The sequence below is a fragment of the Cydia pomonella genome, chromosome 18 (genome assembly GCF_033807575.1).
Source record: "Cydia pomonella isolate Wapato2018A chromosome 18, ilCydPomo1, whole genome shotgun sequence".
Classification (NCBI taxonomy): Eukaryota; Metazoa; Arthropoda; class Insecta; order Lepidoptera; family Tortricidae; genus Cydia; species Cydia pomonella.
In genome coordinates, this window is record NC_084720.1 from 10,090,110 (window position 1) to 10,102,269 (window position 12,160).

At 37.5% G+C, this 12,160-nt stretch overlaps 1 protein-coding gene across 2 annotated transcripts in view; it reads left to right on the plus strand.

Annotated features, from left to right (window-relative positions):
• Nucleotides 1–12,160, plus strand: part of LOC133527598 (G-protein coupled receptor dmsr-1-like) — a 120,155-nt gene that overhangs the window by 78,093 nt on the left and 29,902 nt on the right. For both annotated transcript variants that reach the window (XM_061864675.1, XM_061864676.1), the window contains exons 2-4: nucleotides 1,322–1,721; nucleotides 6,293–6,451; nucleotides 7,526–7,662. In XM_061864675.1, the coding sequence (XP_061720659.1) occupies nucleotides 1,452–1,721; nucleotides 6,293–6,451; nucleotides 7,526–7,662 (566 nt within the window). In that variant the 5' untranslated portion in view covers nucleotides 1,322–1,451. The remainder of the gene's footprint in view (nucleotides 1–1,321; nucleotides 1,722–6,292; nucleotides 6,452–7,525; nucleotides 7,663–12,160) is intronic.

Below are 12,160 nucleotides of genomic sequence, written 5' to 3' on the forward strand. Positions count from 1 at the left end.
TTGCAAAATTCTAAACATCTCTTTCAACTCTCAAAGCTGGTCCCAAGCTACTCTGCCTATTAAATATGGTGGCCTGGGTATTCGCTCTACGGGCGATCTGGCTGGCTCTCCCCGCTTTTCTCTCGTCTGTTCACAGCGTCGCCCATCTCATCCGTGGCATTCAGTAGTGGCGAGCTTGGCAGATGCAGAGTCAACTTGGAGTGCTGAAAATCCCGGCGAGAGCCCTCCTACCGAAAAAGCCAGCTAAGCAGCCTGGGACCTGATAAAAATAAAATCAACCCACAAATCCCTTTTGGACAATAGTTCGAACCCCTGCGAACGTGCTAGACTGCTCGCAGTATCGGAACCCGAGTCAGGGCATTGGCTGCGCGCCTTGGTGTCGCGTTCTCTTTTGGACCCAGCGTCACTGTGCGTAGCCGTATGCCTCAGGCTAGGTTTGAAAGCTTGCGAGCCACACGCTTGCTCCCGCTGTGGAAGCCATGTTGGCGTTTATGAGCACCACGGACTGCACTACCGTTCAAGCGCCGGCCGATTTTATAGACACACGGCTCTAAATGACCTAATCCGCAGAGCACTTGGTACCGTCTCCATACCAGCAACCCTGGAGCCAGTTGGTCTATCAGCGGCAGATGGCTAAAGGCCCGACGGCTGCTCGCTCGTACCTTGGTTCCTGGGGCGGCCCCTGGCGTGGGATGTAACATGTGTTGATACGCTGGCCCTATCTCATGTCCGGCGCTCTGCCGGTAAGCCGGGGACGGCAGAGCAGACGACGCCCAAATTGCCAAGTGTCGCAAATATGCATTTTTGGAAAGTATTATGTATTTGCGGCACTTGCGATTGAAACATTCGGTCCTTGGTCGTCAGACACCAAAACCTAGTAAAGGAAATTTCTACCAAACTAGTCTGGGTGTCTGGCGACCTACGAGCTGGCGCATTTTTTGCACAAAAACTTATCCTCACTGTGCAGAGGGGGAACGCGGCCAGTGTCCTGGGAACAATGCCTTAGGCTAATTTAGATTTAGATTAATGATTATATAGTTATTGTGTATGATAAATTTTAATGGTAAGTTACAAAAAAAATTTGGTTTTAAATGTGAAAAGCACCGTTTTCTAAATGTCAGCTCTAATAAGAAAATATTTTTAAAATACAACCCCTAATGGGATGGAGTTGAAAGATGTTAATAACGTTCTACGCGTATGAAATCACAGGTGGAGGATTATACAAGTTTATTGGTTTTGACCAGCTAAGATAATTATACTCGTACTATTACAGTTATTTTGTATTATAACCTAAGCTAACACTAGATTTTTCTTTTTACAGATCAACAAACAAAAATGATACGATTATTGCCCAAACACGAACTGCAGAAGAGATGACTCAACCGTGAGAAATAGTATCATAGAGCGATCATCATTCAAATGTAGCGTTAAGTGATGAACAATACGTAACAATGTTAGCCGACGACACTCGGTACAGCAATGACACTTCATATAGAAGCGAGTTTTCTAACTACATTTATGAACCGAGTTTGTTGTCGCTTCTTAATGGTAAAAACCGGTCAAGTTTTAAGGATGTGCTCATCGCCCTGGAAGACTGGAGGAGTAGGAACAACATCTCCGTCAGGGTTGGCAGCGAGTGCTCCGCACTGGATTACTGCTCGGGGGAGTTTCGAGATATTATTCTTGCTTACAACAGTATACATGGATACGTTAGCCTGTTGGTAAGTTTTAACATATTACCTACTATTTTTACAAGCTTTTTATTAACTTGCAATGTATCTATCTATGTATGTACCTAACTATGTTTGTACGGGTCAAATCTTGCCAGGTAAATTTGACGGTTTCCGTTAAAGCTGTTAATTTGCATCTTATGTTACCATCGAGCTAATCGACACAGACAGATCGATGGAGACAGGAGGTGGTCATAGGAAGTCTGTGATAAAACAACGCAACTTAATTGTGTTGTGGGGTTTTTAAAATTGTCTTGATGAGTAATTAGTTGCCTGTGGAGAGAAAAGTACAGTCAGCGATAAAAGCTTGTACCAAAAATGAAATTTATGCAAAATCTTTTTTATGACCTTTCATTTACTTTTGGTAGGTGTAGCTACTAGCCGTATATATTATGGCTCCTCTTCACGATGGCCCAGCGCTGGCCCAGCGAGATGGCCATGCGATGGCTGACACGCCACTACACGATGGCGACATTCAGTTGCGATCTATTCGTTTTCCAAGATGGACGTGGACGCATTAGCCGCTGCAGCAATTTATTTATACGCAACGTACCGACCTTTTCTTAATCTGCACAATAATAAAGTAATTAAAAAGAAATGACGTAGAAGATTATGGTGGATGTTATCTATCCATCGCAATAAATAAATAAATAAATAAAGTACTTATTATAGAACAGTATTACACAAATTGACTAAGTCCCACGGAAAGCTCATTAAGGCTTGGGTTATGGGTACTTAGACAACGATATACATATAATATACATATGTATAAATACTTAAATACATAGAAGACATCCATGACTCCGGAACGAATATCCATGCTCATCACACGAATAAATGCCCTTACCAGGATTTGAACCCGGGACCACCGGCTTCATAGGCAGGGTCACTACCCACTAGGCCAGACAGGTTGTCAACTAAATCAATTTATTTGGGCAATAAACTCTTCAAAGCTTTGAAACCCTACTAAAAATCATTACTTGTCTCTTCCTTAATGTGCCGCTGTGTAGGTATATATTGTGCATATATATAATTTATGTACTTATGTACATATATTTAGATATGTAGGTATGTAATATTTATTTCTTTTATTATTGGTATATTTATTTATTTAAATTGTGAATGTACTCTATATACAGATGTCTGCGTAATGTATAAGTAATTTTCCTAATCCTCTAATTAATTTGTGCACTATTTGTTATAAAAACTTTTTTTTAAATATCCTGCTACCTTATTTCTATAGTTTTGGTCTTTATGTTTGGGGTTCCATGTTACGCTTTCTCCCCGATATAACTCTAAAAACTTTATTCTTTCGTGATGCGGCAACATACTCGTCATTTTTAATCAAAATAATACACAGCACGAACGTCCTCACTCGACCGCGTTCGAGCACGCACTGTGGGATGGGCCACGTGTAGATGCGGACAGCCATCGCTGGCCCACTGCCTTTGATGTGCGGACGAAAAACCGACACCGCGGCCATCCCATCGCCATCCCGCGCGCCATAAGCCATCCGACACCACTACCCTCTCTACACGCTGGCCCAGCTTAGTGGACCACTATGATGGTCCATCGTGTAGAGGAGCCATTACCTAGACAATAAATAAATATTCATTGGAATATATCAAGTAAATTTGCCACTTTGTATTCAGCTGCTTAATTCATTACGAATATCTATATGAAATAAACCTATTTACTTTATATTTTCTGTGAGTAAATTAAGCAAATCCATCAATATTGAAAATTAAAAACTGTAATCAATCAATCGAAAACTTTCATTAAAATATATGTTTGCCATTGCTGCTAATTACACGCGGCAAAACTTATCTGGAATGATAAATATGATTAATTAAGACAAATTTATTTTAAGTTCAGTATTTTAAGACTAGCTTTTGCGCATAGTAATTTTCAAAGGATTGCTAATTATGAGTGCTTGAGATTTGTAAAATTGCGGTTTGATTCAAAAGTTCGTGAAGATTAGAAAAAATTGTTTGTGACATAATTTTCATAAAAAAATTCTTAAGTAGGGCTAAGATGGTCGGCTCTTTATCATTTGTCACCATGCTTGTCACGTTCTCGCAAGTATGGAAGTGCGAAAGTGACAGGCATAGTAACAGGTGATAAAAATGGAACCATGCTGCTACCGCAGTACATGGTTCATGGTAGCCATGGTAGGCTATTTGAGTACTCTTTTGTTTGATCTCTGAAAAGTTTTGAGTCAAAACTTTAAGAAGAGGCATCAATTTAAACTGATATGCTGATACACTGTCAGTTTCGATATTTAATCTTTTAAATAACGATGAAGAACTCGTGAAATGGACCCAATGATAATATAAATCATCTGAATAAATAATATACCTACAGTATAATATATACCTACTTATTGGCAGAGCTCGGACAGGTTATCGCAAAAACAAATAGGTACGGTAATAAAAAATACGTAGTTTTTTAGACAATGTGGAGTTACAGATTTGACTAGGTATTAGTACATTACGATACAAGTGCGAAAAGTAGGAAATTTGCAACGAGTGGCGATAAATTAAATCACGACCTAAGGATCGACACCCAAATTACCTTTTCGTACATACGTGTAAGTTTTACAAAAAGCCCCTTCAAATTCATATGGCCCTTTAAATTTTCCATACGCACGTATAGTGCTAGTTATTTATTTATTCCTATAATAATATTTATTTAATTATTAAATTCCGAGATATAGCTGTTTGAAGATGGTTTAAGAAGTAGACTTGTCCGAACTCAGCTTATTTATGGGTTCTTTTATTTTATTATCGTCGTTATCTTTAATAAAATACAAATAAAAGAACGATTTTTTTTATTGTTACCCTTTTTAAGTTAAGATGACACTTCATAGAGTAATATATTATGAAATGGTTAACTAATGATGAGGTTAGAGTTTGACCTGTAGCTGTTATGAGTTTAAAATCATTGTTCAACTAGCCCTTTCGAGGCATCTATATAAAAATAAATGATGGCATGGCCTTTAGTTCTGTCATTTGAAATTATGTTGTACAATGCTTTGGATTTAAAATATTTTGATTGACTACTAGTTAGTCAATCAATGATCCTGATGCTCAACTACCCGGACTCTACTCTTACCTAACCTTAAACGAATTAACGCCATTAGCATAGATAATAATAGGTAATAGGCGTTCTACATGATATTAAAACTCTCCAAAGGGCCTCTACGTGTTGGATCTATATCCCCAGGAAAGTTTATCAGAAGACTGGGATTTATAGGCCCGTGAAAATCAAAATAATATGAGCTGCGAAGTTGCATGGAGATGAGTGAATTTGCGGCTGATGGTACATATTAGGTACGTACGCATTTTTATGAGTAAATAAATAATAAATAAATAAATATTGGGGGGCAATCTTACACAGATCGACCTAGCTCAACCTAAGCATAGCTTGTGCTATGGGTACTAAGCGACGATATACATACTTACTTAAATAGTTAAATAAATATTTATATACATAGAAAACACCCATGACTCAGGAACAAATATCCGTGTTCATCTCATCACACAAATAAATGCCCTTACCGGGATTCGAACCCGGGACCATCGGCTTCGTAGCCAGGGTCACTACCCACAAGGCCAGACCGGTCGTCAAAAGTAGTTCCTAATATGAGTGAAATTATCAAATAAATTATGGAGAGCACCGGTAACTGAGAGTTTGGAAACGGAGGACATGTATAAAATGCCATTTGATATGGAAAAGTAGCTTTCAGCGAAGGATATTAAAGATAAGATAGTTTATTATTCAATTAGGTATATTACAATGCACTTATGAACGTCAAATAAAGCTACACCGGCTCTAACCCTACACCTCTGACCCGAGAAGATTTAAATCCCCCCTCAATTAGGGGAGGGTATCCCAATATGGACCGGCAAGAAACTCGACAGGGCACATCTTTTTAAAACATTACATCTTATAATTAACATGCATTAAATAAGAAAAATATACAATTTAGATTACTATAGAAATCATGCAATTACATGTTATCGCAAAGGAACCTTCATTACATTAACGTTGGAACTGACAAGTAAATAAATTGAGGTTTTGTACGTGGTGTACACTTCATAGGCTAGATAACAAGTTCTTTCTTAATGATATCAGTCGATTCGGCTAACGCATGAAATGCTTCTTACCAAACGGTACTTAATCGTGACGTCACGAATGAGTTGAAGCCGTCTTGAAACATGGACACAAGAAATGTACTATATTGATGGTGAAATATTGCGCTTACGTATATTATAGTTATCGTACAATCTATTATTCGTCAATATGTAAGAAATCGAATGGAATATTTTTCATTTTAGATGTTAAAAAAACTTAAATTTTGAAACTTCGAGGTTTTGTATTTTTTTCTATTCCATATATTTTTTAAATACTTAGCATATATTTAGTTTCTCATTTCCTATTACTTAGTATTTTTTACTTTTTCAAAATATCAATAAATCCTATTTTAAAAAAATACTTAAAGAAAAAAAACTCAATTATGATATGCAATGATCACTCAGAAGTAAAAATATGTTGTGCAGGTATGCCTGTTTGGTAGCCTGGCAAACGCCCTGAATGTGGCGGTGTTGACGCGGCGCGACCTGGCCGCGGCGCCCATCAACCGGCTGCTCAAGTGGCTGGCCGTGGCTGACGTGTTCGTCATGCTGGAGTACGTGCCTTTCGCAGTCTACAGGTACCTGGTTAGTGCCCTCTGTTCATACTATTCCCAGCTGTTGAACTTTAAGCTAATAGTCAGGACTGTCAAGTGCTGACGGAGGTTCACGATTCACTATGATGAAGTACTTGCTCTTCTCCGTCTACGGTTCTCTGGTGAGATGCTGCCCTCTGTACATGCAGCTAACAGCTGTCGATCTTCAACTTAATAGTCAGGTCTTCAAAAAAGGAGTGTACAGGTTTTTAAAGGTTCGGAAACGCGCATGTAACACCTCTGGAGTTACAGGCGTCCATAGGCTACGGTGACTGCTTACCATCAGGCGGGCCGTATGCTTCTTTGCCACCGACGTGGTATAAAAGGACCCAAATGGCTGGTGGGAGGCAACGTGTTGGCTACAATTACAATAGAGTACGTGCACTTCACCTTTTATAAGATTTTTACCCTGTGGGATTTACTTATCGCCCGCGAAGCATCTAGGACTACTCTGTAGCGTCCATAGCATAAGGATAATATCTAAATAATATGGATAGTTTTATTCACATTTAATCACATTCGATGAGGTTCAGAGTCCTCGACAGTGTCTCGAATGGCCTTGACGGTAGCCTTATCTCCATTACTAGCGTAATGAAAAGCTAAAGACCCTAAAATGGCAGGCGAAATAAATCTTCAATTGATATGCATGGAATTATTATAGCTAGTGATAAAATATAATTAAAGCATATTTAGTAATCAAACAAAAAATATACAAGATTACGTATTATTAAAGTACTTAAATACTTAAACTATATGACAACGTCAAACAATCTTGTCTTCATTCGTATTTTAGACTAAATTATTACTTGGATTAATATAGGTAGGTAATTATTATTATCTCCTTAAAAATCGAACTAATATATTAGTGTTATATTTGCGATTTATAATTGGTAATTTTATTTAATTACTGTATATGCTGTAATGTGATTGTGAAAATGCCAGGGAAGCAATTCCTCTTCATTTACAAATATCAGGACATATGTCTTCTATTCTTGTGTATTCTATTTATTTCTTACTATAGATGATTTGGTAACTTTGCTCATTGCTGATTTATTTTATTATTCAGATCCTACCGGCACAAGAGGAGAGGCCGTACTCGTGGGCAGTGTACATGCTGTTCCACATGCATTTCACGCAGATCTTGCACACTGCGTCCATACTTCTCACGCTGTCCCTTGCTGTCTGGCGATATATAGCTATCAAGTAAGTGAAAAAATAATGCTTATTTTTCATTTGCCAATTAAACCAAGATGACGATACTCATGAGGACGCAGATCTTCTAAACTACCTATATGTATGCAGGGGTTCTAAGCTTAATAATTTTGCTGGCTGTACTCGTACCTGTACTTCTCGCGTTATTTGATTCAAGCTATAAGGCCCATATTACAAACAGGTTGTATATGTAGGTACCTGAGACTTGTACATTATAATAATAATATTTCCGTGAGACACATACATTTAAATACAAACTTATTAGATATTAAAAACGTGTCACTCACATATTTTAAATTTATATTTGCTCGACAAAAAATGCCGAAGGATAAGGAGCCCTTGAACAGTCCAGACGCCTATATGACTCTTTGCTTCTCTGGGAGAAGCTACATAGGAGAGACTGGCCAAAATATTTCCACCACTTAACAAAGTACATACATAGTATGAAGAATATTTGTATACAAAGGCGTTTTTGACTAATACATCTTTTGAATAAACCTGTGTACTTATTTAATAAGGTAGTAAGATTCATCGGAAGATCAGCGCTGGAAGCCACCAGCAACATGCTGAGATGAGGCCATTTCGTGGCACTTTATACTTCCTTTGTTTTTGTTATATCATGTAATTTAATGTGTCTTGTTTGTGTCTACGAATAAAATTATTCTATTCTATTATTCTATAAAGCTATCTCGTTTATTTATAACGGCTAAACTAGTACCTGCCCCAATTAAGCCAGTGAAGTAGAAATAATTGGAATACAATCGAAAGAGCTTCGCCAAACTTAGTGTCTAGTTAAGATTAATTAAATTAAGGCAGAGCTTCGATAGACTTGTGTAATAGTTAGTGGGACCACGATAACTCTGTTCGGACCACTGAAATACTTTTATAGATATAAGAAGTGATTTGATTGCTAAGAGCGTGTCTCTAATTCCTCATCAATTTGATCAGAAAGTATGCATTACGGTATAAAATTATCTATATGAAAACCAGATTTCGCCGCTATTATCTGTATAAATTCAAGTACGAGTATTATAGTAGTAGGTTGGCAAATAAGGTTTCAGATTACTTTCTGTCCAAGTCATCTCGGATGTGGGTATACAAGGTATAACAAAAATAGTGGGGATCCGTTTAAGGGCATATACGGTATCGTGTTCTGGTTTAAGAAAGCGGTCAAGTGCGAGTCGGACTCGCCCATGATTTATGACGTATTAAAAAAAACTACTTACTAGATCTCGTTCAAACCAATTTTCGGTGGAAGTTTTAATGGTAATGTATATCATATATTTTTTTAAGATTTTTCATTCTGTTATTTTAGAAGTTACAGGGGGGACACACACACATTTTTCCACTTTGGAAGTGTCTCTCGCGCAAACTATTTAGTTTAGAGAAAAATGATATTAGGAACCTAAATATCTTATTTCGGCCATTTTGTCCTTTACTTTGATTGAACCTACGACCGACAATAATGTGACAAGAAATTGTTTATATTCGAATAACGCAGTAACTTTTTACCGCATTATATTTGCTAAGGTCCGACCGAGAACGCGTTTTCTGTCTCGGCCGAGAACGAGACCGAGACCGAGATTCAATGGCATTCTCGGCCGAGACCGAGACCGAGACCGAGAATTTATAAAATAGAAGAAAAAAACACGATTTTAGCAATCAAAATGTTTTAATAGTCGAAATTTGATGATTTATCAGAAAAAGTTATTATGGCCACTTCGTAGCGCTATTAAATAAATAGTATTTTTAGGGTTCCGTAGCCAAAATGGCAAAAACGCTTATAGTTTCGCCATTGCCGTCTGTCTGTGTCTGTCCGTATGTCACAACCATTTTACTCGAAAACTATACGATATATTTTAAAACGATATATGGAACGATGGTGTATTATGTAAGTCGCATCTTAGTAAGGTAAATAATTAAGCTGTAATAAATACTTTTTCAGGGAAATGATTTTGAATATCTTCTTATTAAAATGAAGGAAGTGCCGCGAACATTCGCTCTTTTGCTTGTCTGGCTTTTTGTATTGTATGAAGGTACGGAACCCTCCATTATACGTTGCCCGACACGCACTTGGCCGGTCTTTCTAGTACGGATGTGCACAAAAAGAGGTACAGTAACAATAATTAAAATTTAAAAAGTTATATATTGTTACCCAAAAAACGTAATTTTTCAGCGTTATGGTCCGTTAAATTGTGACAATGCTCGTCGTTTAACTGGTCAGTTAGTGGCTTGCTACTAAGCTAAGCCACATTAAATGAAAATCAACCTATGTCTCAAAAACCACACCACGAGTTTCGTCAAAACTGCATAGAAATGCAAAGTTAGCATGAAATTATGTCCAATATTCCACAACAGTAAGCCGCCACAGGTATTGTTTTGTACTTACCTACTGCTTTACTTTTTCCCGTAAACAAAAATATATTAAGTATCAAAATATCCAGTGTCATGTTACACCCACATCAAGTTAATTTAAGTTACATCTCAATAACAATATACACTCATTTATTAACTCTTCCGCAATAACAACAACCACAAAACGAAAAGAAGCAAAGAACAAGTCATTACTGGCAACCGAGCCTATCCGATCCCAACACCGTATTTGATAAGTAATTGGCTTAAAATGTGGGTAAGAAACCAATCAAAATCACAAAAAACGTCACACCAAGCGGGCGAAGCAACCAACGGGTGGCTTAGAAACGGGCGCTCGTGCGCGGTAAATTCAAAATCCACCAATGATAACTTATTGCCTAGTCTCGGTCTCGGCAAGAATCTCGGCCCATTTTGGCCGAGAGCCGAGACCGAGATCTCGGCCCGATTTTTGGCCGAGAATGCCGAGACCGAGACCGAGACCGAGATCTCGGTCGGACCTTAATATTTGCTTAGCACCACTGCGTATGAAAACAGTCATCTTACGAATATTTATTATTTTAGACGTATAAATAGCGCCATCTATACAACATTGATCTTTCCATTCAAGGCAGCGTTGAACTGAGGTGCTAATTAATTTTTCATTTCTCATGCCCTGAAAGTGGGTCATTGCTGTTCTATGAAGTGTGCCGAAGGTGATACGGTTCTGCTCTAGAGCATTTAGCTTTCCAAGAGCATGTTCGTTTTTATTACGATAAGAAATTAAAATTTGATTTTAAATCGATTTGTTATAGAGTTTCAAATGTTTAACACCCCATTCCGTAAATATAACTATACTTTTACCTACATTGTTAATTGAAAGTACCCTCAAGAAATACTATAAAAGTTAAAACCTAGACATGTTTTTTAAAAAACATCTATTTTAGTTTCCTCGTATTTGAAATGAAAAGTAGAGTGTTTAACTCGCGTAAAAGGCATCATTTCAGCCTCGGACTCATGGTGCTCTCACTGCGTTCGTACGCCAAACTACCTCGGCTGAAGTGGGTGCTTTATTTTTATATATTAATATGTGAGATAGATTAACAAGGAATTATGTGGTGAAGAGTTAAATATTGATAATATCTAATACAAACTGAAGATACAACAGCTACAAGAAATTACTTACGTAGGTACTTTAAGAGAAATCAGAACAGTCGTCGGTTTTTGATTCGCCGTCTATTTTCCCCAAGTCTACTTAAGCGCACTCTACTTGTCATAAAACTTGACGTTATGCTAATTTAATTGGCGCAAAGTACCTAGGGAAGAGAGGTTTGTACAAAGTTAAGTGGTCCTCATATTTAGGGTTCCGTACCCCAAGGGTGACAAAGGCAATCCTATTACTATTTATTTATTTATTATACCTTTAGTCATTATTCAGTTAATAGTTCATAATTGGGCCGTATGCTTGATTGCCACCGACATGGTATTAAGAAAAATCCACTCTTAGTAAAATAACTCTACCTATTACCTAAAAGCGGTACCCCGGAGATAATTTTACAGGATATTATGTTTGATCGTCCAAGTAGATTCTTTATTACTTAGGGCTGGGTTTGTTTTCATTGTTACAATGAAGTTCCTGATGGAAGCATCATTAAGTAGAGATTTTTTTTAACGCAAGAGAAAATAATTCTAGTAACTAGAACAATGTCGAAACGTGCTTCGGAAACGTTAAGAAAGTCATACATAAAATATATATGAAAATAACCGATAAAAAATATTATGAAACAGATTGATGAAGCCTGCAAGTAAGTGGTAAGATGCAGAATTATTTCAAAAATTCTACGTACATAAAAGATATAACTCTTGATTTCGTTTTTTTACGTACCGCAAAGAATTCAGTGCGCCTAACTTCCAGAGGCAAAAAAATCCTAAGCAGAACAGTTTGGGAGATAAAAAAATTGAAGCAAGAGGATGGGATGAAAAGAAGCGTATTGCGTGACTACCTAACAGAACAGAGATAATTGAAAAGATAAAGAAAAATATAGAATATAAGCCTACCTACAAATACAACATGTGACAGTGCGTCGAAAACGTATAGGGAACTACTTGTACTCTGGCCGGAAATTGGAAACATTGCCAT